Below are 26,336 nucleotides of genomic sequence, written 5' to 3' on the forward strand. Positions count from 1 at the left end.
GGAAGTGCTGTGTGCATGTTGCTTATCTTTTTCCTTTCAAATTTGGTGTAGAAAATAATCTGCAGTTCAATTGTTGGTGCATTTATTTTTAGCTCTTCCACCTATTGACTTCATTAAGGAAAACGCATGGCAAAAAACGCACCAGCACATGTGATTTTTGGTGTGTTTTTCTGCCAGAAGGTGCAGAAAATGTATGCACCAAATCTGCAACGTGTGCACATAGCCTTAGGCTGTGTGCGCACACTGCATTTTTTGCTGTTTTTTCCCAGCTTTTTTTGTTGCCCCAAACTGCATGTCTTTCTTTCTCCCAGCAGTCTATCAGAATTCGGAAATGCTGTGCATACGTTCCTTTTTTTTTTTTCCTTGCAGATTTTGGTGCACAAAAAACTGCAGCATGTTAATACTGTCTACGGTTTTGTCCTGTGTTTTTTAGTCCTTTCATCCATTGATTTCACTAAAAAAAATGCATGGGAAAAAATACCCCAAAAATGCATAGAAAACGCACCAAAAACACATGTGTTTTTAGTTGTGTTTTCTGGCCCAAGTTGCGTTTTTCTTCCACAAGGTGCAGTTTTTTTGTGATCAAATTTTTTGCAGCGTGCTCACATAGTCTTAAAGAAAAGTTAACATCAGGTCCAATGTAGCCAGTTGTTGCTCTTATTTTAATCATACTGCTCTCATTAGTATTCAGTTTGTTTTGTTTTTTTTACATTTATTTTTTTCAAAATCTCTGTATGGTCACAGACATATGAGCCTTTTTATTTAGTGCACCCATTATTCAAATTTATCTATTTTATTTTTATTTATTTTTTTTAATTATTGGGTGTTGCTGGCAAGTGGCCACTTCTGACCTGGGGATAGGTCCTCCTTAACAAAGGCTACTTTGTTTTATTGTTACTTTTCTAAGTGCATTTTCTGTTAATTATATTGCATTTGGACATCGGTGAATGCCTGAAAATGCTGCTTATGTTGTTTTCTAACTCTTATCTTTCTAATTTTTTTGTTTCAGAAAACACATCAAAGTGCACTGCAGGTGCAGCAGAAAGCTGAGGCTATGCTTCAAGCCAATCATTATGATATGGATATGATAAGAGATTGTGCTGAAAAAGTAGCCTCACACTGGCAACAGTTGATGCTGAAAATGGAAGATCGTTTGAAACTAGTGAATGCCTCTGTAGCTTTTTATAAAACTTCAGAGCAGGTATGCAATTCAAAAATAAGAAATATGGAAATTATCTTTAATTGCAATTATGAGGCTTCCATATGGGGGATCCCCTTGTATGAGGTCTGTGTAAACTAACTAGAAAAATATACAGGATTTCTAAAAGCATATAATGTGTCATTTTACATGATACAAAATCAAAAACTTTGAAATTAATGCACCACACAGAGCTTAACCTGTGTGTTCATTTTGTCATACTAGCTGTTGTTCCAGCATTGCCCAGGATAGTAACTAAGTCTCTCTCGCACTCCCCTTCTCTCGCACTCCCCTTCTCTCGCACTCCCCTTCTCTCGCAATCCCCTCTTCTCGCACTCTCCTTGTCTCGCACTCTCCTTGTCTCGCACTCTCCTTGTCTCGCACTCCCCTTGTCTCGCACTCCCCTTGTCTCGCACTCCCCTTGTCTCGCACTCCCCTTGTCTCGCACTCCCCTTGTCTCGCACTCCCCTTGTCTCGCACTCCCCTTGTCTTGCACTCCCCTTCTCTTGCACTCCCTTTCTCTTGCACTCCCTTTCTCTTGCACTCCCCTTCTCTTGCACTCCTTTTCTCTTGCACTCCCCTTCTCTTGCACTCCCCTTCTCTTGCACTCCCCTTCTCTTGCACTCCCCTTCTCTTGCACTCCCCTTCTCTTGCACTCCTTTTCTCTTGCACTCCCCTTCTCTTGCACTCCCCTTCTCTTGCACTCCCCTTCTCTTGCACTCCCCTTCTCTTGCACTCCCCTTCTCTTGCACTCCCCTTCTCTCGCACTCCCCTTCTCTCGCACTCCCCTTCTCTCGCACTCCCCTTCTCTCGCACTCCCCTTCTCTCGCACGCTCCTTCTTTCGCACGCTCCTTCTCTCGCACGCTCCTTCTCTCGCACGCTCCTTCTCTCGCACTCTCCTGCTTTCCCACTTTCCTTCTCTCCCACGTTCCTTCTCTCCCACGTTCCTTCTCTCCCACTCTCCTTCTCTCCCACTCTCCTTCTCTCCCACTCTCCTTCTCTCCCACACTCCTTCTCTCCCACTCCCCCTCCTTCTCTCACACTCTTCTTCTCTCTCCCTCTCTCACACTCTCCTTCTCCCTCCCTCTCTTTCCCATCTCTCCTTCTTTCCCGCTCTCTCCCACTCTCTCCCACTCTCCCTCTCACCACTGAAATCATATTAACGCACACACAAGCTGTATTATGCTAATAATGTCCTTCGTTGCCAATCAGAGCTCTTAATTACCTGTTGCAAAATTGAAGCAGAGCTGTGATTGGTTGCTATAGGCTATCTGATAAATCTCCAAGCTGTCAAAACAGCCAATATATTAGCTCACACATCCAAACCGTAAGTAAGCGTTTGTTTTTTTTGTTTTTTTTTTGCTAATAACTGTAGAGTGCGGGGTTAAAATTTTCCCTCAAAATGTAATATTTGATGTTCCCTTAGTCAAATATGATGGCTGTGAAAAATGTTGTGATTGTAAATGCGAGTGTGTAAATTCCTTTAGCACACATACATGTAATCTGCTTTATAAATAATATTTAAAAAATTGCAAAGTCTAAACAAAATTTAATTGATATGAACTTGATCAAAAAGTACAATATTTTTTCTTTATCACTTGCTTGGAAACAGCTTGTTACGTTACATAATTTAAAACCTTGTGCTCAACTGCTACTTTTATATTTTCTAGCAACACTTAAATTTAAATTCATTATCATTTTTTTACCATGCTAGCTGTAGTACCCGGAATTGCTTGGGATACTGTCTGTTTCTTTCAATTTCCATTTCTCCAACTCTCTCCCTCTGTCTATCTGTCTCCCTCTCTGTCTCTCTCTCTGTGTGTCTGTGTGTCTGTGTCTGTGTGTGTGTGTCTGTATCTGTCTGTGTGTCTGTGTTTCTCTAACTCTGTGTCAGTCTGTGTGGGACTGTGTCTCTGTGTGTGTCTCTTTGTGTGTGTGTCTATACATCTGTGTGTCTCTTTCTCTGTGTGTCTGTCTTTGTATGTGTATCTGTGGGTCTTTTTCTTTGTGTCCCTCTCTGTCTGGGTCTCTCTTCCTGTGTGTATCTGTGCGTCTGTCTCTGTGCGTCTGTCTTTGTGCGTCTTGTCTCTGTGCGTCTGCCTGTCTCTGTCTTTCTCTTTCTCTCCGTGTGTCTCTGCATGTCTCTGTCTCTGCATGTCTGTGTGTCTGTCTTTCTGTCTCTTTCTGTCTCTTTCTGTCGCTTTGTCTCTTTCTGTCTCTATCTGTCTCTTTTTGTCTCTGTGTATGTCTGTATGTCTGTCTCTCTCTGTGCCTGTGTCCTTCTATCTGTGTCTCTTTCTGTCACTCTGTCTCTCTGTCACTGTGTGTCTGTGTTTTTCTCTTTTTCTGTATGTGTGTATCTGCATGTCTCTGTCGCATTCTTTCTTTGTCTTTCTGTTTCTGTGCTTGTCTGTTTCTTGTGCATCTCTGTCTGTGTGTCTGTGTCTTTCTCTGTCTCTTTGTCTCTGTGTATCTGTGTCTCTGCATGTCTGTGTGTGTCTGTGTATTTCTGTCTGTCTGTCTTTTTCTGTCGCTCTGTCTTTATTTTTCTTACTGTCTGTCTCTTTCTGTCTCTGTGTGCTTTTCTGTCTCTGTGTCAATGTGTCTTTCTGTCACTGTGTCTGTCTTTCTGTCTTTCTGTGTCTGTCTTTCTGTCTTTCTGTGTCTGTGTGTCTCTTTCTGTCTGTGTGTCTTTCTGTCTGTGTGTCTTTTTGTTTCTGTCTGTCTCTTTCTGCCTTTTTCTGCCGTTTTCTGCCTCTGTGTCTAGATAAAGTAGACAGCGTCCCAGTGGGTTAAGATTTAGTCCATATTTTTAATCCATAAAGGTCATACAACACAGCACCTTTTTGGCAGCAAAGTCTTTAAAAGACTTGAAAAAGACTTTGTTGTCGAAACATTGCAATATTGTATTTTTGGATTAAAAATATGGACTGAATCTTTGCCCACTGGTATGCTGTCTATTTTGTTTATTCTAGTGGATCCCTTGAATTGAACGTGCACCGTGATGTGCGGAGACTGTGTGTTGTATTAGTAAGTCAACCTAGCTCACTAACTATGGTAGGTGCTCAGAAGTAAGGAATAAGTCCCAATAAATATAGTAACTATCACTTTGTTCCCTGCTACCTCCCTGTGTCTAAGAAACGCATATCTCTTCACTAGGTCGCCTCACTCTTAAATCTCCCCAACGGCTATTCAGATGTACAAAAGCAGGCTAATCCTATCACCTGAATGTGGGCCCTGACACTCATTCTGCAGTTATGAAAACTCAGTGATTTTGATTATTAGAATCTACCCACTTGAAAACACAAACCTACAGTCATGGCCTAAAGTTTTGAGAATGACACCAAAATTGTTTTTCACATGATCTGTTGCCCTCTGGTTTTTAATTGTGTTTGTCTGATGTTTACATCACATACAGAAATAAAATTGCAATCATATTATGAATACCAAAAGGTTATATTGACAGAATGATTTAATGCAGCAAGTCAATATTTGCAGTGTTGACCCTTCTTCTTCAGGGCCTCTGCAATTCTCCCTGGCATGCTCTCAATCAACTTCTGGACCAAATCCTGACTGATAGCTGTCCATTCTTGCATAAGCAATGCTTGCATTTTGCCAGAATTTGTTGGTTTTTGTTTGTCCACCCGTCTCTTGATGATTGCATGCAAGTTCTCAATGGGATTAAGATCTGGGGAGTTTCCAGGCCATGGACCCAAAATCTCTATGTTTTTGTTCCATGAGCCATTTAGTGATCACCTTTGCTTTATGGCAAGGTGCTCCATCATGCTGGAAAAGGCACTGTTGGGCGCCAAAATGCTGTTGGACAGTTGGGAGGAGAAGTTGCTCTTGAAGGACATTCTGGTACCATTCTTTATTCATGGCTGTGTTTTTAGGCAAGACTGTGAGTGAGCCGATTCCCTTGGCTGAGAAGCAACCCCACACATGAATCGTTTCAGGATGCTTAACAGTTGGCATGAGACAAGACTGGTGGTAGCGCTCACCTCTTCTTCTCCTAATAAGCTGTTTTCCAGATGTCCCAAACAATCGAAAAGGGGATTCATCTGAGAAAATGACTTTACCCCAGTCCTCAGCAGTCCACTCCCTGTACCTTTTGCAGAATATCAGTCGGTCCCTGATGTTTTTTCTGGAGAGAAGTGGCTTCTTTGCTGCCCTCCTTGAAACCAGGCCTTGCTCAAAGAGTCTCTGCTTCAGTGCGTGCAGAAGCACTCACACCAGCCTGCTGCCATTGCTGAGCTAGCTCAGCACTGCTGGTAGTCCGATCCCGCAGCTGAAACAGTTTTAAGATACGGTCCTGGCATTTGCTGGTCCTTCTTGGGCGCCCTGGAGCCTTTTTGGCAACAATGGAAGCTCTCTCCTTGAAGTTCTTGATGATGCGATAGATTGTTGACTGAGGTGCAATCTTTGTAGCTGCAATACTCTTCCCTGTTAGGCCATTTTTGTGCAGAGCAATGATGGCTGCACATGTTTCTTTAGAGATAACCATGGTTAACTGAAGAGAAACAATGATACCAAGCACCAGCCTCCTTTTAAAGTGTCCAGTGGTGTCATTCTTAATCATGACTGATTGATCGCCAGCCCTGTTCTCATCAACACCCAGACCTGTGTTAATGGAACAATCTCTAAAACAATGTTAGCTGCTCCTTTTAAGGCAGGAATGCAATGCTGTTGAAATGTGTTTTGGGGGTTAAAGTTCATTTTCTTAGCCAATATTGACTTTGCAAGTAATTGCTGTTAAGCTGATCACTCTTTATGACATTCTGGAGTGTATGCAAATTGCCATTAGAAAAACTTAAGCAGTAGACTTTGTAAAAATTAATATTTGTAGCATTCTCAAAACTTTTGGCCATGACTGTACTAACCATGGCTTGATCTGGGCCCTCAATATACTAAGCATTTACTGACATTTTACAGGCAGCACTGTCAGTTGCACCATTGGTATTTATTGTAGTCTTCATTCACATCATCCTGTTTTCCATTGTTGGAAATTGATCTGCATTACAGTCTGCCACAATATATTGGCTATCATAATTCTTCCTAAGATGTGTTTTATTGCAATGGGCAAATTTCATAGCAACCCTATGTTCCCATAGCTTAAGGGTTATGCATTAACACCTTCCTCTTAGATGCACAACCTTGATAAAGGCTCCCTGAACCAAAACGTTGTTTTGTTTTTGTGTTGAGATTTTTGCCTTGCATTAAAATCACCTTTGGATACACACTGTACAACACTTTAATTTTTTTTTTTTAGTTTTAACCATCTTTTATTGTGCAATTCAGGTCAAGTACAAAAGAAAAGTTTTGCATTTTTCATTGCCTTTACAAACTCTAAATATACAATCATCATTCTTCAAACAGTATCAATAGGCATAGATTTCAATCATTTCTGCTATTCAAAAGTACGCTAGCAAAGGTGTTAAATCATTTTCTATATATTTCTGAATCACTCAGGTCTAATATATTTATGTAGTCATCGAGCATACCCACTCAACCTAAAAGGAACAAGAACTTCAATCCAACCAAACCTGAAAAAAAAAAGTCACCCCTTTCTAATGTGTAGACTCCAGAGTAATACGAAGATCTGTGAGTTGTAGAGAGCCATATATAATGGAAAAATGTGGATACAGATATGCTATCAGCCATAGAGTTGGGTAATTGGGATTGAATCCAGGGGTCCCAGATCTTATGAAATAATTCCAAGGAGTAATTTCTAATGGCTTCTATTTTTTCATAGAGCATGATATTATACACTTTCTGTATGACTGCTGCGTCAGAGAGGGTAGGGGTCTTCTATTGGCTCGCTATGTAAATTTTAGTGGCCAGTGTAATAAAGGTTACCGGTCTATGAGATTGATTGGCTATCCCGGTGGGCTTATCAATAAATAATAGGACCTCAGGAGAATGAATGTTGTGGCTAGCACAGATCATATTTATCATAGAGCTTCTTTTCTTCCAGAGATCAGATACTATTTGACAATGCCACCAAATATGAGCCATGTCCCCTCTCTGTCCGCAACCTCTAAAACAGCGATCAGAGACACCTGGATAAATGGTGTTAAGTAAAGTTGGAACAAAGTATGAGCGGTGGAATAGCTTTATAGATGTTTCTGAAAGGGAGACTTGATTGCTTTTTTTGTGAGATTTACATAACAGTTCCATTTTTCTAGAGTTATTGTGAATCACAGATCATCTTCCCATTGTTCCATCACTTTTAGTTTAATGTCTGGTAAGGGCCAATTCAATATGTTGTATATCAAAGATATGGTACCCTTTCCCCCCTGGATCAAAAATGCATACCCTTTCAAAAGGCGGTCGGATTCAAGGATCTCCTGTTACCCATTATAGTGTTAACAAAGTGGTAGATCTGTTCCATCCCAAAAATTTCTCCATCTCATGGTGTAAATTGTGATTTAAACTCTGTTTTAGAAAGTAATGTATATAGAGGTGCTAGATGATGCATCCTGGCAACACCAGTGTATTTACACCAGTGGAAGCCTCTAGAGTCTACACCAGGTAAAAACATTGGGTTATTAAAAAAAATTAGTAGCGGTGATGGATTAGTCTGGAGCTTATGTTGGAATCTGTTAGACCTCCACAGCATTACGGTGGTATAGGAGAAGGGAGCCAATTCTGCCATCTTGAGTGGTAGGGGGCCCAGTCATCCATACTAAACTGCTTAAAGAATAAGGGGCTAATAAGGAATCTTCCAGTCAGACCCACCTAGGTGTTTGGTTTCCCATCGCTATAGTAGATATCTGGGCAAACATAGCCACCCTATATAGTATAGAGAAAAGTTAGGGAGAGATATGCCACACCACTTTTTATGCCTAAATAGTGTTTGTTGTGCAATCTTAGCTCTTTTGTTGTTCCAGATAAACTTAGGGACCTCTTCATGTATTTGTTTGAATATATTTTATGGAAGGAATATAGGTAGTGAGCAAAACAGGAAAGGAATCTGGAAAGAGTATTCATTTTTACTGCATGGCTGCGACCATTTATTGAAATCTTGTTTCATCTGCTGAATAAGAGGGGACAGGTTCCACATAAACAATGTATTCTTATGGTTAGTAAGTTGTACCTCAAGATATGAAATGTAGTGTGTTTGTTTCTGATATTTAAAGCTAGATAGAACAGTCATTTGCGTATTGATTGGGGTATTTAAGAAAAGGGCCTCTGTTTTTTCCACAGTTACCTTGAGTCCCGAGAGTGTTTCAAATCTATGTAGTAGTGAAAATAGGTTCAGGAGAGACACATGTGGATTTGTTATTGTTAGAAGCAGGTCATCAGCGAATAAGCTGAGTATGTAACTCTACGTCCCAATGTTGTACCCCTTAATGTCTGTGTGTTCTCTAATAGCTTGTGCCAGTGTCTCCATTGCTAATGCAAATACGGCTGGTGACAACGGGTAGCCTTGTCTAGCTCCTCTCCCAGTACAAATCGGTTGTGGACCCGCAGTGGGGAGCTTTAAGTATGCCATCGGGTTATTGTACAAGATGTGAATAGTCCGTATAAAATTTTGAGTAAAACCCAATTTCTTTATCGCTTCATTGGGGGACACAGAGACCATGGGTTGTATGCTGCTGCCACTAGGAGGCGACACAATGCAAAAAAAAAAACAAACAAACTCATCCTATGCAGTATACACCCACCAACTGGCAATTATTCCTCAGTTTAAGCTTAGTGTCCATAGGAGGTGGACACACTTGGGGCTGCGCTCAGCCCCCCAGGTTTGTATTTTTAATATTTTCTCTTTTCTTTTACAGACACAGCTCGTCGGGCGACAGGGTGTAATCGCTCAGCCTGCTCTCTCCCCTAGAGACCGGTCGCACAGATGTGGGGTCCGTCCGCCACTACTGTTGACTTCCGTGTCTGTCTGGCAGGACCCTACCCCCCTAACACTTTCAAGACGGTTTTGGGGGCATCCGCACAGAGGGACAGGCCTGATCAGGGAGGGGAGACGAAGATGCTACAGGATTCTTCCGGTCACCCGTCTGAGGATCAGGATGACCGATGCCCGTCTCCCTATATCCATTCCAGGATCAAAAAAGGGACTAACAGCTGTCAGGACAGGTACCCTCCCGGGCCATGGGGGGCTCCGTATTTTTTTTAAAAAAAAAAATAAAAATATATATCTCTCCTTTCCTTACCCTGGGTCAGCTCCCCTCCACGCAGGCTGCGCGCACGCCCTCCTTTCACAGTCCCGGCCCCGTCCTCGGCGCTGCCCACCGATTCCCCTCCGGCCTCACTTCTAATTTAGTCCCTGGCTTCTCCCAGTCCTAGCTCCCGACCGAGACACGCCCCCTCCCGGCCAGCCTATCGCGCGAGTCCTTGCTTCCAGCAGGCCCGCCCGCCCGCCCGCTCCAGCAGCCAGTCACAGCGGGCCTCTCCTGCGCGCCCTTTCCAACCAATCACGGGCGCTCTCCCTCTCGGCCGTCCCTGAGCCAATCCCTGCAGGTTTATCTCTGCAGTGTGCCCTTTTTCCTGCTCCCCTGTCTGGGTGCTCTCACAGCCTCTCCAGCGCCATCGCAGCTACCTGCTGCTACTCTGTGCGGTGTGCGGCGTCCCACGTGAAGCCCCCGGCCTCATACCCCTACAGCTCCCCGGAGCCCCACCTCTGCTCCCTCTGCCTGCAGTGTGACACACCAGCGGGACACAACGCCAGCGGAACACAGGACGCCAGAACCTGGGTAAGCCCAGCCACTGGGAGGCAGCTCCTTCCCCAGTACCCCATCCACCTGGCATCCTCCTGTCTGTTTTACCTCTCTCTCTCTCGCTCTCTCTCCCTTTCCTGTCTAATGTCCAACACAAGAGCCTCTTGCTCTCAGTCACAGGCCATAGTCCTACACTTCGCCTGCACCTCTTGTTTAAAGAAGTTTCCCTCAGGGCAGTCCTCGCCCCTCTGCCAAGCCTGCAGCACCCCCAGCATGACTTCTATGGAGCCCCCCACTGTCCGTAATGAGGACTCGGCCCCCACACCTGAGTGGGCTGCAGTTCTCTCGCAGTCCGTGGACAACCTAACTAAGGTATCTCAAACCCTGGTTTCAGCCCTAGAGCGTCTGCCCGCCTCCACCTCTGGAGCCCCCTCGGTGGCCCAGAGCGAGTCTGAGCCCGCAACGCTACTAGCTCGGCAGGGCAGGACACACAAGAGGTCTAGGAAGCGTTCCTTCTCAGGTTAATCCTCCAGCTCTCCTAACCCCTCCACGGCCTCCAGAGCGGCAAACTCTCCCTCTCCTACCTCATCTGCGGCAGCACCGGATTCGGACCAGGACCCTGATTCGGACTCCGATCTGGACTCTGAACATACTTCTAAGCTGAGCAGCATGATGGACAGTCTGGTCATTGCCGTCAACCAGACCCTAGAGGTAAAGGATGCAGATCCGACCCCCGCCAGTCAGTCGGTTCCTTTCAAAAGAGCCAAAAAACTGCCAAGGGTCTTTGGCAACCACAGGGAATTTGATGACATTTTAACTAGACAGTGGGAACATCCTGACAAGCGTTTCCAGAAGCGCAAGCGAGCACAGATTCTTTACCCCTTTGCACCGGAACTTCTTCAGAAGTGGTCAGTATCTCCTTCAGTGGACCCTCCAATCTCCCGACTTTCTTTTAGTACCACCTTACCACTCTCTGACGGTGCCTCCCTTAAAGACCCCTCTGACAGGACTATATAATCCCTAGCCAAGTCGGCCTTTGAAGCCTCTGGTTTTGCCATCTGTCCAGCCTTTGCATCCACCTGGATCTCCAAGGCTATCTCTGCCTGGGCAAAGCTACTTCGACGTGGTATACTGTCTGAAGCTCCCGGCCCTGAGCTGGCAGATTTGGCAGATCAGATCGCCCATGCCGGAAAGTATCTGGTTACCGCGTCCCTCGACTCCGCTGCTTCCGCAGCACTGGCAGGCGATAACATTGCTGCAATCCGCAGAGGCTTGTGGCTTAAGGCGTGGAACGCGGACTCAGCATCCAAAAAGTCCCTCACCAGTCTCCCCTTTTTCGGGGCCGGACTCTTCGGAGAAAAACTGGACAGGATAATTTCTGAGGCAACAGGAGGTAAGAGTACCTTCTTTCCTCAGCGAAAGGTCCCTCGAGCCCCTCCTAAAAGACGGTCTTTTCCCTTTCGTCCCTTTCGCCAATTTTCTGCCAACAACAGCATCCGTCGATAGCGGTCGCCAGCACGTCAAGAGAGACGGAAGCTCTTTTTTAAAGCAACACACTCCTGGCGTTCCCGCGGCCAGCAGTCCAAGACCTTCATCTCCAGATCCAATAGATTCTCCTCCGCATGACTAGGTTCCCATTCCCGGATTCTCATCCAGGGTCGGCGGTCGCCTCCGGCTGTTCAGAAGCGTGTGGGCTTCCGTGATAGACGACGCTTGGGTCCGAGACGTCGTCTGTTACGGCTACAAGATAGTTTTCTTCACTTCCACATTCACGCTTCGTCAAGTCCCACCCCCCGAAGGATCCCTCCCTCACCAGGGGATTCTTCGCGGCCATCCAGTCCAGGCGAGATTCTGGGGTCATCACCCCCGTCCCCACTCAAGACCGGTTTCAGGATTTTTATTCAAACCTTTTTGTTGTTCCGAAAAAGAATGGCACCGTCTGCCCCATTCTGGACCTGAAGCGGCTCAACAAGCGTGTCCGTCTCCGTCACTTCCGCATGGAGTTTCTACGCTCAGTGATTGCTTCCATGGAACCCGGGGAGTTACTTTGTTCGGTGGATATTCAGGATGCCTATCTTCACATTCCGATTTTCCCAACTCATCAGAGATTCTTACGCTTCGCAGTTCAGGATCAACACTTTCAATTCACAGCTCTCTCATTCGGGCTCTCAACGGCTCCCAGAGTCTTCACCAAGATAATGGCAACCATCATGGCTATTCTTCGGACCCGGGGAATCCTAGCCATGCTGTACCTGGACGACATTTTAGTCAAAGCTCCCTCGGCATCGGAGTGTCGCGAAAGTCTCAGCATCACCCTACATACTCTAACCCGTCTCGGCTGGTTGATCAACAGACCGAAGTCATCTCTTATCCCAGCACAACGCATCTCATTCCTTGGCATGGTCTTTGACACTGCACAGGCAAAGGTTCTCCTGCCCGAGGACAAGCCCTCAGCCATTCTCAAGGGAATTTGGAACCTCCAACGCCCTCCCCATTGCTCTCTCTGGTATTGCATGAGCATTCTCGGGAAAATGGTGGTGTCAATAGAAGCGGTGCCCTACAGTCAATTCCATACTTGTCCTCTTCAGGGTTTCCTTCTATCAAGATGGGACAAGTCTCTTCACTCCTTGTATCGCCCAGTCGTGCTCCCTCCACGAGTCAGAGAGTCACTGGAATGGTGGAAATGCTCCCCCCTCATCCTCCAAGGGAGATCATTTCTTCCTCTTCGATGGAAGGTCATTACAACAGATGCCAGTCTCCTAGGCTGGGGAGCCACATTCCAAGACCTCACAGTTCAAGGTCGCTGGACCGAGCCGGAAACGACCCTTCCCATAAACATTCTGGAGCTCAGGTCGGTTTGATTGGCTCTCTTACACTGGGAGACCCTGCTCCTCGGACACCCAATTCGGGTACAGTCCGACAATGCGACAACTGTGGCTTACATAAACCACCAAAGAGGAACCCGCAGCCGAGCAGCAATGAAGGAGGTGTCTCAGATTCTCTGCTGGGCCGAACAGAACATCCCAGCGATCTCAGCCGTCCACATTCCGGGAGTGGACAATGGGCCGCCGACTTTCTCAGCCGAGAAGGCCTCGCCGCGGGAGAGTGGTCCCTCAATCCCATCATCTTCCAGCAGATCTGCTTCAGGTGGGGGACCCCCGACGTGGACCTCTTGGCCTCCAGGTGGAACCACAAGGTGCCCCAGTTCGTGTCCAGAGCAAGAGATCCGCTGGCATTCGCAGCGGACGCCCTAGCGATCCCCTGGTCGCAATTCTCTCTTCCGTACCTCTTCCCCTCGCTTCCGCCCCGCTTCCGCTCATCCCCAGATTAATCAAGAAGATCAAATCAGAAGGAATCCCGGTGATTCTCGTGGCACCGGATTGACCCCGTCGTCCTTGGTATGCAGAACTCGTGCACCTTCTCGCCGACGTCCCGTGGAGACTACCAGAAATCCCGGACCTTCTCACTCAGGGACCATTCCTTCTCCAGAATTCACAGTCTCTCAATTTAACGGCATGGCTGTTGAAGCCGCAGTACTAACTTCCTCAGGATTCTCAGAAAGGGTCATCCAAACAATGATTAGAGCACCGAAACACTCCTCCTCCCGCATCTACCACCGTACGTGGAAGGCCTATTTCCACTGGTGGGAATCTAACCAGGTCGCGGCCATGACCTTCTCCTTACCAGTTCTGCTGTCTTTCCTGCAGTCCGGTCTGGATGTTGGGTTGGCTCTCAGCTCCCTTAAGGGTCAGGTGCCTGCTCTTTCCATCCTCTTCCAGAAGAGGATTGCCTCTCGCTCACAGGTTCGCACATTCATTCAAGGGGCCGCTCATTCTGTTCCCCCCTTCCAACCTCTAGTGGAGCCTTGGGACCTTAACTTAGTTCTGTCCGTTCTTCAGCATTCCCCCTTTGAACCTATTCAGGAGTTGTCTCTAACGTTCCTTTCTTGGAAGGTCGCCTTCTTAGTTGCTATCACGTCAATCAGGCGTGTATCTGAACTAGCGGCACTTTCTTGCCGCTCTCCCTATCTCACCAGGATAAGGTAGTTCTTCGGCCAGTCCTGTCCTTTCTTCCGAAGGTGGTCTCCTCTTTCCACCTCAACAAAGACCTTGTTCTTCCCTCTTTTTGCCCGAACCAGTTTCACCCTCGTGAGATTCTTCTCCACAAGCTGGACTTGGTCAGAGCCCTCCGCCTGTACATTTCCAGGACGTCTCACTTCAGAAAGTCAGACTCTCTGTTCGTGCTTCCATCCGGTCTGCGCAGAGGCCTCCCCGCTTCCAATTCCTCCATTGCACGATGGATCCGTTCTGCCGTCCTAGAAGCCTACCGGGTAAGGGGCAGAGCGCGCCCACTCAGGATTACGGCCCATTCCACCAGGGCGGTGGGAACCTCTTGGGCGGTCCGCCACCATGCCCCGGCGTTGCAGCTTTTCAAGGCTGCAACCTGGTCTTCAGTTCACACTTTCACGAAGTTCTACAGGGTTCACACTTTCGCATCCTCTGATGCGAGCCTCGGTAGACGCGTTCTGCAGGCTGCAATGGACCGAGGTCAGCCCTGAGAGTAACGATAGACCCACCCGTGGGACTGCTTTAGGACGTCCCATGGTCTCTGTGTCCCCCAATGAAGCGATAAAGAAAAGTAGATTTTGGGTACTGACCGTAAAAATCTTTTTCCTGGAGCCTTCATTGGGGGACACAGCACCTGCCCTTGTGTTGGATACATGTTACTGTTGAATGTTGATTCTAATGTTGACTTCTGTAAGATTGTTCGTTCTTTCCTTGTCTCCTATTGCTTTCTCACTAACTGAGGAATAATTGCCAGTTGGTGGGTGTATACTGCAAAGGAGAAGTTTACCTTTTTTTTTTGCATAGTGTCGCCTCCTAGTGGCAGCAGCATACAACCCATGCTCTCTGTGTCTCCCAATGAAGGCTCCAAGAAAGAGATTTTACGGTGTGTACCCAAAATCTACTTTTAGTCAGCACTCTGTATAGGTATGGCTGTTATGATCCGGAACCATGGAAGACCACCACAAATCATTGGCAAAAGGTAACAAGAGCATTGGCAACTAATCTGGCCGCCATCCCCTTACTAACCATCACAACTAGAAGTAGCCGAGGGGTGAACCAACATCCTGTGCACCGCGAACCCAGCTGGAGAACTAACTATCCTAAGGTAGGAAAGATGAATAACTCTCTGCCTCAGAAAATAGACAAGAATAGCTAACCCCCCACATTCAAAGACTGCGGTGATATAGGAAAAACACAATACACAGGTAGATGACAGGATTAGCAAAAGGTGAGGCCCCCGCTGACTAAAATAGGAAAGGACAGGAAAGGGACTGATGGTGGCCAGAGAAAAACCCTGCAAAATACTTCCTGATAGTACAAAAAGGCCCTCAGATCGCACGATCTGAACTCCGTCCTATACCAGGTGCCCTTGTCATACCAATGAACAGAAAACAAGAATTATAACAAAGTCAACAAGCCACAAACACATGGACCCAAAGGCGCTATACTCCACACAGAACTGCAGGGAGTTCCTCAACAATCCACTGAGGGGGAAAATCCCTACAAGCAAATAAACTGAAACCAACCACAGCAAATGACAAACCCAGATAAACAAAAGAACCAGACAATAAATAAAGAGCAAGCACTTATCTAGGGAAGATGTGGTGTAGAGCAAGATTAAGCAGGCTGGAGATACAAAGAACAACTGACATCCGGCAACAGCCTGCAATCAGACCAGGATTTAAATAAGCAGAGAGTTAGCAAAGGAAACACCCACTGCACAACACACCTGGTCCAAATCCAAACCGTTCCTGGCCACCAGAGGGAGCCTCCCAGCATCCAAAACATAACTAACATTCACAACATATGGCCATATCAACGAGTTGAAAGCCTTTTCTATATCGAGGGCTAAGAGAAGATGTGGTGTTTTGGATTTATTGGCGTGGTGAATGATATTTAGGTTTTTGCCAATGTTTTCTGGCGCTTGACGTGTTGGTATGAATCCCACTTGGTCAGGATGAATAAGCGCTTGTAAGCCTCGATTAATTCTACTAGCTAGAATAGAAGTAAATAATTTTAAGTCGACATTTAACAGTGAAATGGGCCTGTAATCTTTAACTTGTAGTGTGTCTCTTTTTGGTTTTGGGATAACTGTTTTATGGGCAAGTAGAAATTCAGGGCACATTGCATTGCCTTCGGGAATGGTATTACATAAGTTTATAATATGTGGTTTCAGAATGTGTAAGAATTTTTTATAATAAGCCACCGATAGTCCATTTAGGCCTGGGGCTTTGTGGAGTTTTAATTTTTTGACCACATCTTCAACCTCTTCCTCTGTGATCTTAGCCTGAAGCGTCGCTGAGGAAGTTGGAGTAAGGGGTACTTTGCACACTACGACATCGCAGCTGCGATGTCGGTGGGGTCAATTCGAAAGTGACGCACATCCGGCGTCAATGTCGTAGTGTGTAAATCCTTTTTGATACGATTAACGAGCGCAAAAGCGTCGTAATTATATCATCGGTGTAGTGGCCGATATTTTTATAATTACGCTGCAGCGACTGTACGATGTTGTTCCTCGTTCCCCTGCGGCAGCACACATCGCTGTGTGTGAAGCCGCAGGAGCAAGGAACATCAGCTTACCTGCGTCACTGCGGCTCACGCCGGCTATGTGGAAGGACGGAGGTGGACGGGATGTTTACGTCCCGCTCATCTTCGCCCCTCCGCTTCTATTGGCCACCTGCCGTGTGACGTCGCACGACCCGCCCCCTTAGGAAGGAGGCGGGTCGTCGGACAGAGCAACGTCGCAGGGCAGGTGAGTGCATGTGAAGCTGCCGTAGCGATAATGTTCGCTTTGGCTGCGATCACAAGATATCGCAGCAGGGGCGGGGACTATCGCGCTCGGCATCGCAAGCATCGGCTTGCGATGTCGTAGTGTGCAAAGTACCCCTAAGAGACGGAAGTGTGACGGAGTTTAAGAAATTGTCCATAGCGTTTATGGGGGCTGGCTTTGGTTGGGTATATAATGCTTGATAATAGTCCTGGAATTTCTGATATACCTTATCTGGGTGGGAGATTTGGCTGCCCTGATTATCATTTATTGTAAAAATGGAATTGATCCTTTCTTTAATCTTGAGTTTCCTGGCCAATAGTTTATCCATTTTATTGGATAATTTGTAGTATGTCACTTGAGTCCACTTTAGGGCTCTTTCAGTTCTAGTCGTAAGTAGGGTTTGTAGCTGAAGTTTAGTATCTAATATACGTTTGGATAAGTGAAGGGTAGGATGGGATTGGTTCGCGATTTCTAGCTTCAATAAAATGTTTTGTAATTCCCTCTGGGCGGCCGTTCTGTCTCTTTTCTTTCTTGACGCTATTTCGATAAGAGTGCCTGTAATGTATTTTATATGTGCCAGCCATAGATTACCCACTAAGACATCTGATGTTAGATTCGCAGAGAAATAGGCCTCCAAATCTCTATCAATCTGGGTTCTCACCTCTTGATTTGTTAGTAGGGATTCATTAAGCCTCCATCTATATACTCTTGAAGCTACAATATCAAGTTTGAAGGCCGAAAACACACAATCCTTGTCAGACCATGCGGAAGGGATATGTCTGGAGTAAAGTAACGCCGGTAGATTCCCCGAATTTGTTATAATGCAGTCAATTCTAGAATATGTTTGCTGAGCTCTGGAGAAAAACGTGTAACCCAGGTTGGTCCCATTAGATTCTCTCCAGATATGTGCTAAGGTGTTCTTTTTCATAATGTTGTTAACTGTTCGTCTATCTGATTTTGAAATGTCAGACCTTTTTACTGAGGAGCTGTCTAGAGAGGTATTTAGAACAAAGTTCATGTCTCCCCCCCCCCAAATCAAAGTGTCATAGTTGAGATTTGATAAAAATTTAGAGATTGCCATGAAGGCATGTACCTGAATCGTGGGTGGTGCATAACTGCTTATTAGACATACCGTTTTGGAGTGTATAGTTCCCCAGACCCCCACAAAGCGCCCTTCCTTGTCCACAAAAGAGTCTATTATCTTGAACGGGAAGGAATTATGGAGGCATATCATGGTCCCTCTTGTTTTCCTAGTGTTGGCAGAGATGAAGAGTTTAGTATACTGAGGATGGAAGTATTTAGGTTGTGAGGAGTCTGAGAAGTGGGTCTCCTGTAGGAATAAGATGTCAGGTTTTTGACGCGCATAGTCTAAAAAGGCCCTTCTTCTTTTCTGTGGGCTATTAAATCCTCTAACATTGTGTGATAGTACCCTAAACGCCATATCTATATCTTAAATAAATCTTAAGCTCTAAAAATATGCTTATAGAACATTTTTTGCCTATTCTTTCAGAAGTGCAATAGAAGAATATAAGAATGGAGTCTGAGGGAGGATTAACTGAGAAAAAAAGGAAACAACAAATAAAACAAAACATTAAACCTTAATCATAGGTTAGTTGTAGATCAGCAACACTGAAGCTGTACCTTAGATTTACTGTAGGCGGGTAGTACGCATCATCCGCAGACAGTAAATCCATTTCAAATACCTGAAAAGAAGCCTTGCACAGAACAAGAATAGAACTGATGAGGATAAACAAGAATGTTTGCTAGCCCACAGTCATTATGACGGGGACCTCATCTCTCCAGCACGCCGGTTACGGTTTCTTCTTACTTGTAGACATTCCCTAGCAGGTCGGCATCTTTGGGGTAACTGTGCGTCTGATATAGTTGCTATATCTTTTTTTCAGGGCATCAAGGCCATCTTCCAGAGATCGTACTATATATCGGGCTCCTTTATGGTTGAGCAATAGGGCAAATGGGAATACCCATTTATATTTCATATTGGCTTTGGCTAGTGCCAGAGTGATCCCCTTCAGCTAGCTAGGCTAATGTCTGCAAATAAAGATACTGAGCCTGGCATGCCTGGTAGGTTTGGGGTATTTCTAGAAGGCGCAAGAATGAGATCCCTTGAATTCTCTTGTCTGAGTTTGAGTATAATATCTCTGGGAGCTGACTCTTGTGCTGGGCGATTTAGGGATCTGTGGATTCTTATGATGTCAAGCTGCGTGGGGTTAATCTGAGGCAGGAGTGCCCTGAAGAGGTTAACAGCCATATCTTTAAGATTAGTGCAAGTCTCTGGCATACGTCTTATCCTGATGATCTCCCTTCTCAGACAATTTTCCAGGGCTTAACACTTTAGTTCCAGCATTTCAAATCTGCTATCATGTTCTTGTAGGCAGCCTCTGTCTTCCTCCATGGCTTCAGCCACATCATCCACCCTCTGTTCCAGAGCGGCAGCCCTGTGGGCTATCTCTTGCAGCTGTGTGGTAAATGCTTCCATTGCTGCAGACAGCTCTGTTTTAAACATGTCTCTGATAGAATTCAGTAGCTTCTCAGGAGCCAGGAGCCATGCTGCTGGGGCTGCAGGAGCCTTATCTCCTTCCTCCATCTCCACTCCCGCCGCCGTGCTTGAAGAGGAGGAGTTGACCGGCGCCATTTTGGTAAGGGCTGTGCTTGCCTGTGCTCCCAGAATTTATGGAATGGTGCTGAATAGCGGCGTTTTCTTGGTCCCCCTTCTTTGCTCTGAGCATCTCCTTTGTGTTGGCTATCTGGCACACCGACTGTGAGGCCGGTGGGGTACTTATGATGGACGCTACAGCGTCTGCAGTGCAGTGCTTACTGAGACCCGATTGTCCCCATCAAGCGCCGCACATGCGTCTTCCCCACTTTCATTTTTTTGTGTGCCAAAGTTACTCTATTTTTTTGTTTGCTGTATTACATCTGTGCACATGTATCTGACCATTGGTGCTGGAAGTAATCTTTTTTCTGTTTCTGTGTGTGTCTGTCTCTGTAGCTGTCGGTGTACCTCTTTGTGTGTGTGCCTCTTTGTGTGTGTGTGCCTTTTTGTGTGTGTGCCTCTTTTTGTGTGTGTGCCTCTTTGTGTGTGTGTGCCTCTTTGTGTGTGTGCCTGTTTGTGTGTGTGCACCTCTTTGTGTGTGTGCCTCTTTGTGTGTGTGTGTGTGCCTCTTTGTGCGCCTATGTGTGTGTCTGTCTCTGTGTCTTTCTGTCTCTCTGTCTGTCTCTGTCTGCAACTGTGTCTGTGTGTCTGTGTCTTTGTCTGTGTGTCTTTCTGTGTGCATCCCTGTCTGTCTGTGTGTGTCTCTGTGTGCGCCCCCTGTCTGTGTGCCCCCTATCTGAGAGCGTCCCTGTCTGTGTGCCCCCCTGCCTGTCTGTGTGCACCCCCTGCCTGTGTGCGCCCCTTGCCTGTGTCTGTGTGCACCCCTTGCCTGTGTCTGTGTGCGCCTCCTGCCTGTGTCTGTGTGCGCTTCATGCCTGTGTCTGTGTGCGCTTCCTGCCTGTGTCTGTGTGCGCCCCTGCCTGTGGGCGCCCCTGTCTGTGTCTTTGCGCCCCCTCTGTGTGTGCCCCCTGTCTGTGTCTTTGTGGGCTTTTGTCTGTATGCTCCCCTGTCTGTGTGCTCCCATTTCTGTGTGTACCCCTGTCTGTCTGTGTGCACCCTTGTCTGTGTCTGTGCACCCCTGCCTGTCTGTGTGCACCCTTGTCTGTGTCTGTGCACCCCTGTCTGTGTGCGCCCCTGTCTGTCTCTGTGTGCACCCCTTTCTTTCTGTGATTGTGTGCTTCCCTATCTGTGTGTGCGTCCCTGTCTCTGTGCCTGTGTGTGTCCCCTGTCTGTGTGCGTCCCCTGTCTCTGTGCCTGTGTGCACCGCTGTCTGTGCGCCCTGTCTGTCTGTGTGCGCCCCCTGTCTGTGTGCGCCCCCTGTCTGTGTGCGCCCCCTGTCTGTGTGCGCCCCCTGTCTGTCTGCGCCCCCTGTCTGTCTGCGCCCCCTGTCTGTCTGCGCCCCCTGTCTGTCTGCGCCCCCTGTCTGTCTGCGCCCCCTGTCTGTGTGCGCCCCCTGTCTGTCTGCGCCGCCTGTCTGTGTGCGCCCCTGTCTGTGTGCGCCCCCTGTCTGTGTGCGCCCCCTGTCTGTGTGCGCCCCCTGTCTGTGTGTGCCCCCTGTCTGTGTGGGCCCCCTGTCTGTGCTTGTGTGCGCCTTATGTCTGTGCTTGTGTGCGCCCCCTGTCTGTGCCTGTGTGCACCCCCTGTCTGTGCCTGTGTGCGCCCCCTGTCTGTGCCTTTGTGCGCCCCCTCTGTCTGTGCCTGTGTGCGCCCCCTGTCTGTGCCTGTGTGCGCCCCCTGTCTGTGCCTGTGTGCGCCCCCTGTCTGTGCCTGTGTGCGCCCCCTGTCTGTGCCTGTGTGCGCCCCCTGTCTGTGCCTGTGTGCGCCCCCTGTCTGTGCCTGTGTGCGCCCCCTGTCTGTGCCTGTGTGCGCCCCCTGTCTGTGCCTGTGTGCGCCCCCTGTCTGTGCCTGTGTGCGCCCCCTGTCTGTGCCTGTGTGCGCCTCCTGTCTGTGCCTGTGTGCGCCCCCTGTCTGTGCCTGTGTGCGCCCCCTGTCTGTGCCTGTGTGCGCCCCCTGTCTGTCCCTGTGTGCGCCCCCTGTCTGTCCCTGTGTGCGCCCCCTGTCTGTGCCTGTGTGCGCCCCCTGTCTGTGCCTGTGTGCGCCCCCTGTCTGTGCCTGTGTGCGCCCCCTGTCTGTGCCTGTGTGCGCCCCCTGTCTGTGCCTGCGTGCGCCCCTGTCTGTGCCTGCGTGCGCCCCCTGTCTGTGCCTGCGTGCGCCCCCTGTCTGTGCCTGCGTGCGCCCCCTGTCTGTGCCTGCGTGCGCCCCCTGTCTGTGCCTGCGTGCGCCCCCTGTCTGTGCCTGCGTGCGCCCCCTGTCTGTGTGCGCCCCCTGTCTGTGTGCGCCCCCTGTCTGTGTGCGCCCCCTGTCTGTGTGCGCCCCCTGTCTGTGTGCGCCCCCTGTCTGTGTGCGCCCCCTGTCTGTGTGCGCCCCCTGTCTGTGTGCGCCCCCTGTCTGTGTGCGCCCCCTGTCTGTGTGCGCCCCCTGTCTGTGTGCGCCCCCTGTCTGTGTGCGCCCCCTGTCTGTGTGCGCCCCCTGTCTGTGTGCGCCCCTGTCTGTGTGCCCCTGACTGTGTGCGCCCCTGACTGTGTGCACCCCTTTCTGTGTGCACCCCTTTGTCTGTGTGCGCCCCTGTCTGTGTGCGCCCCTGTCTCTCGGTTTGCGCCCCTGTCTGTGTCTGTTCTGCCCCTATCTGTCTTTCTCTCTGTGTGCGTCCCTGTCTCTGTGTGTGCACCCCCTGTCTGTGTGCCCTGTGTCTGTGTGCTCCCACTGTCTGTCTGTGTGCGCCCCTTCTGTGTGTGTCTGTGTGAGCCCCCTGTCTGTATGCGCCCCTGTCTGTGTCTGTGCGCCCCTGACTGTGTGCATCCCTTTGTCTGTGTGCGCCTGTCTGTCTCTGTTTTGCCCCTATCTGTCTGTCTGTTTCTCTGTGTGCGTCCCTGTCTCTGTGTCTGTGCACCCCCTGTCTGTGTGCACCCCTTGTATGTGTGCGCCCTGTGTCTGTGTGCTCCCCCTGTCTGTCTGTCTGTGTGCGCCCCTTCGGTGTGTGTGTCTGTGTGTGCTCCTTGTTTGTGTTTGTGTGGGCCCCCTGTCTGTGTGAGTTCCCCATCTGTGTCTGTGTGTGTGTGTGTACCACCCCCGTGCGAGCAGCCGGGCCGCTGCTGCTGCTCGGATCCGCGGTGGCTCGAGGGGTCTCCGGACCTGGGGGTCGTGCGGCCACTTGATTAAAAGAAAAAGGGGGAGATATGTACAGGGTTTTTTGGAAAGTTTGTGATGCCACCCACGGTGCGTGGTAATGTGAGGGACCACCGCTGCCGTTCGGGAGCCCAGTGACGATGGTGTGGCGGCCTGATGTTTTAACCCCTCCGTGGGTGGGGGGGGTTGTGTCTCGGGGCCCGTTGATGATGAATGGTGTTTGTGTGCCGTTGGGGAATAGGAACAGGGGTTTCCAATGTACTCACTCAGTCCCAGAATAACCACACCGACGGCTTGTAAACCAGAGTTCTGAGCACCACTGTAGCCTGCGGGGAGCACGCCTGGATCTGTGCCCCTGGTGTTGTTGTTCGTCCCTGGCACCTTAGTCTCGATTGGACTTGTTGGTATGAAACTCTTCGGGTCCCGCTCACCTGTATGGCTAACGGAGTGAGCTTGCTCTCAGGGTTTATGCGTAGGATTTCTTTGGACTATAGTGGGAAAGTCCTATCCCATCGCTGTGCTAGTACCCCGATTTTGGAGTGGGTTGGCGATGACACTTGAAGTCTTCACCCCCATCGGGTAAATCACCGGAAAGCATGAAGCTACTTTCTGGCCTAGGGTCCACGTACCCCGTCGTGCCCTGGCACCTGCCCGGTGATAACTCAAGGCTGCCGGCTGCCCTCCTCGGCAGTCCGTGCCCCTTGATACTGTCCCCTGCGACCGGGTTCCAGCTCCTACTAGGCTCAGACCAACGTCTGCCACCTAGTATACATAAGCTCTCCTCCGTGGCCTCTCCTCACGAGAGCCACTTCACCTCCTCTCTCCTTCACTCTCAACTGTCACTGTCCTCACTTAATCCTCACCAACCCCCCATGTGGGCAGCCCTTTTCCCTTCGGGCCCCCCAATGGTGTGTCTGGTAGGTTCAAGTGGGAAGTGTTCCTAGGATTTTGATTGGCCAAGCTGTTAACAACACCAAAGGACCAGGATCCGTAACCAAGGAGGGTGGATACTGTGCAGAAGGGCAGATTGCACGATACCCTGTGACAATCTGATAGGCCAGGGCGTCACATGTGCGCCCCCTGTCTGTGTCTGTGTGCGCCCACTGTCTGTGTGCGCCCACTGTCTGTGCCTGTGTGTAGTTCCTGTCTGTGCCTGTGTGTACTTCCTGTCTGTGCCTGTGTGCACCCTTTGTCTGTGCCTGTGTGCACCCTTTGTCTGTGCCTGTGTGTACCCTTTGTCTGTGCCTGTGTGTACCCTTTGTCTGTGCCTGTGTGCACCCTTTGTCTGTGCCTGTCTGCACCCTTTGTCTGTGCCTGTGTGCGCCCCTGTCTGTGTGTGCGCCCCTGTCTGTGTGTGCGCCCCTGTCTGTGTGTGCGCCCCTGTCTGTGTGTGCGCCCCTGTCTGTGTGTGCGCCCCTGTCTGTGTGTGCGCCCCTGTCTGTGTGCGCCCCCTGTCTGTGTGCGCCCCCTGTCTGTGTGCGCCCCCTGTCTGTGTGCGCCCCCTGTCTGTGTGCGCCCCCTGTCTGTGTGCGCCCCCTGTCTGTGTGCGCCCCCTGTCTGTGTGTGCGCCCCCTGTCTGTGTGCGCGCCCCTGTCTGTGTGTGTGCCCCTGTCTGTGTGCGCCCCCTGTCTGTGTGCGCCCCCTGTCTGTGTGCGCCCCTTGTCTGTGTGCGCCCCCTGTCTGTGTGCGCCCCCTGTCTGTGTGCGCCACTGTCTGTGTGTTCCACTGTCTGTGTCTCTGTTTCTCTGTGGGCGCGTCCCTGTCTGTGGGCGCGTCCCTGTCTGTGGGCGCGTCCCTGTCTGTGGGCGCCCCCTGTCTGTGTCTGTGTGCGCCCACTGTCTGTGCCTGTGTGTACTTTCTGTCTGTGCCTGTGTGTACTTTCTGTCTGTGCCTGTGTGTACTGCCTGTCTGTGCCTGTGTGTACCCTTTGTCTGTGCCTGTGTGCACCCTTTGTCTGTGCCTGTGTGCACCCTTTGTCTGTGCCTGTGTGCACCCTTTGTCTGTGCCTGTGTGCGCCCCTGTCTGTGTGTGCGCCCCTGTCTGTGTGTGCGCCCCTGTCTGTGTGTGCGCCCCTGTCTGTGTGTGCGCCCCTGTTTGTGTGTGCGCCCCTGTCTGTGTGTGCGCCCCTGTCTGTGTGTGCGCCCCTGTCTGTGTGCGCGCCCCTGTCTGTGTGCGCGCCCCTGTCTGTGTGCGCGCCCCTGTCTGTGTGCGCGCCCCTGTCTGTGTGCGCGCCCCTTTCTGTGTGCGCGCCCCTGTCTGTGTGCGCGCCCCTGTCTGTGTGCGCGCCCCTGTCTGTGTGCGCGCCCCTGTCTGTGTGCGCGCCCCTGTCTGTGTGCGCGCCCCTGTCTGTGTGCGCGCCCCTGTCTGTGTGCGCGCCCCTGTCTGTGTGCGCGCCCCTGTCTGTGTGCGCGCCCCTGTCTGTGTGCGCGCCCCTGTCTGTGTGCGCGCCCCTGTCTGTGTGCGCGCCCCTGTCTGTGTGCGCGCCCCTGTCTGTGTGCGCGCCCCTGTCTGTGTGTGCCCCCTGTCTGTGTGTGCCCCCTGTCTGTGTGCGCCCCCTGTCTGTGTAAGCCCCTGTCTGTGTCTCTGTTTCTCTGTGGGCGCGTCCCTGTCTGTGGGCGCGCCCCTGTCTGTGGGCGCGTCCCTGTCTGTGGGCGCGTCCCTGTCTGTGTCTGTGTGCGCCCCCTGTCTGTGTCTGTGTGCGCCCCCTGTCTGTGTGCGCCCCCTGTCTGTGTCTGTGTGCGCCCCCTGTCTGTGTGCGCCCCCTGTCTGTGACTGTGTACGTCCTCTGTCTGTGTCTGTGTGCGTCCTCTGTCTGTGTGCGTCCCTATTTAGTAGGATAAACCTGGCTCGACTATCAGAATTATAGGTGCTCTGGAGAAATAAAGTCCAATAATGAAAAAAATACTCCGGCACACTAAAGTAGAATTGTGAAAGAGTCCAATAGGGTGCTTCAAAACCATTTTTTTTAATTAAATATTTGTGTATAGTCCAACGCTTCGACCCTGGTGGGTCTTCTTCAAGGACATAGGTCTATTAACATAGAATATAAGAAAGAAATACAAATAACAAAAAAAATGAATCACAATTGTGACATAGATAACAAGTCAATAAATCATGTGACAGAATATACAATGAAAAACAAAAATGCAAATGTAGCCGTATTTGTGCATGATAAATACATACAATGTTACAGTATTCAAATAAACAGAAAATGCAGCCTCCCGTCTGATCAATCTTATTCTTCAGTAAATCATTTTTATTAAATTTAAAGACAGGGTAAACAAATTATTGCTTATCAGTCATGAATATCTTTATAGACTACTTGCTGATATGTCTAGGGTGATGAAAAAGAATACTTGCATTACAACCAAGTAAAATAACATAATAGGTCTATAAAAAAAGTGGGTTCCTAGTTCGAAGAAGGAAAGATAGGGCTGAGAAAGAGCATACCTGAAACGACCTCTAGAAAGTAATGAAACCTCAGTATTTCCACATATGAAATCGTATAAGATCATGACATATGATCATCTATAAATGGATGACAGTACTGTTTGTAGGTAGAATAATATCAATGGCATTCCCCACGCCCATCATTTGGATACCTCTACAGGTGAACGAAGAGTAAGGGGTGCTTCACACACAGCGAGATCCCTGCTGAGTCACGTTTTTTGTGATGCAGCAGTGACCTCATTAGCGATCACGCTGTGTGTGACACTGAGCAGCGATCTGGCCCCTGCTGTGAGATTGCTGCTCGTTACACACAGCCCTGGTTCGTTTTTTTATTGTTGCTCTCCCGCTGTGACATACAGATCGCTGTGTGTGACAGCGACA

At 49.1% G+C, this 26,336-nt stretch overlaps 1 protein-coding gene across 14 annotated transcripts in view; it reads left to right on the forward strand.

Moving 5' to 3' along the window:
* TRIO (trio Rho guanine nucleotide exchange factor) overlaps positions 1–26,336 on the forward strand; it is a 3,493,742-nt gene that overhangs the window by 782,725 nt on the left and 2,684,681 nt on the right. For all 14 annotated transcript variants that reach the window (XR_012724343.1, XR_012724344.1, XR_012724345.1 and 11 more), the window contains exon 20: positions 1,010–1,201. Coding sequence is in view for 11 of the 14 variants with exons in the window: in XM_075314973.1 (XP_075171088.1) it covers positions 1,010–1,201 (192 nt within the window). In the remaining 3 variants the exon portion in view is untranslated. The remainder of the gene's footprint in view (positions 1–1,009; positions 1,202–26,336) is intronic.

The sequence above is a fragment of the Anomaloglossus baeobatrachus genome, chromosome 6, assembly GCF_048569485.1.
Source record: "Anomaloglossus baeobatrachus isolate aAnoBae1 chromosome 6, aAnoBae1.hap1, whole genome shotgun sequence".
NCBI classification, from domain to species: Eukaryota; Metazoa; Chordata; class Amphibia; order Anura; family Aromobatidae; genus Anomaloglossus; species Anomaloglossus baeobatrachus.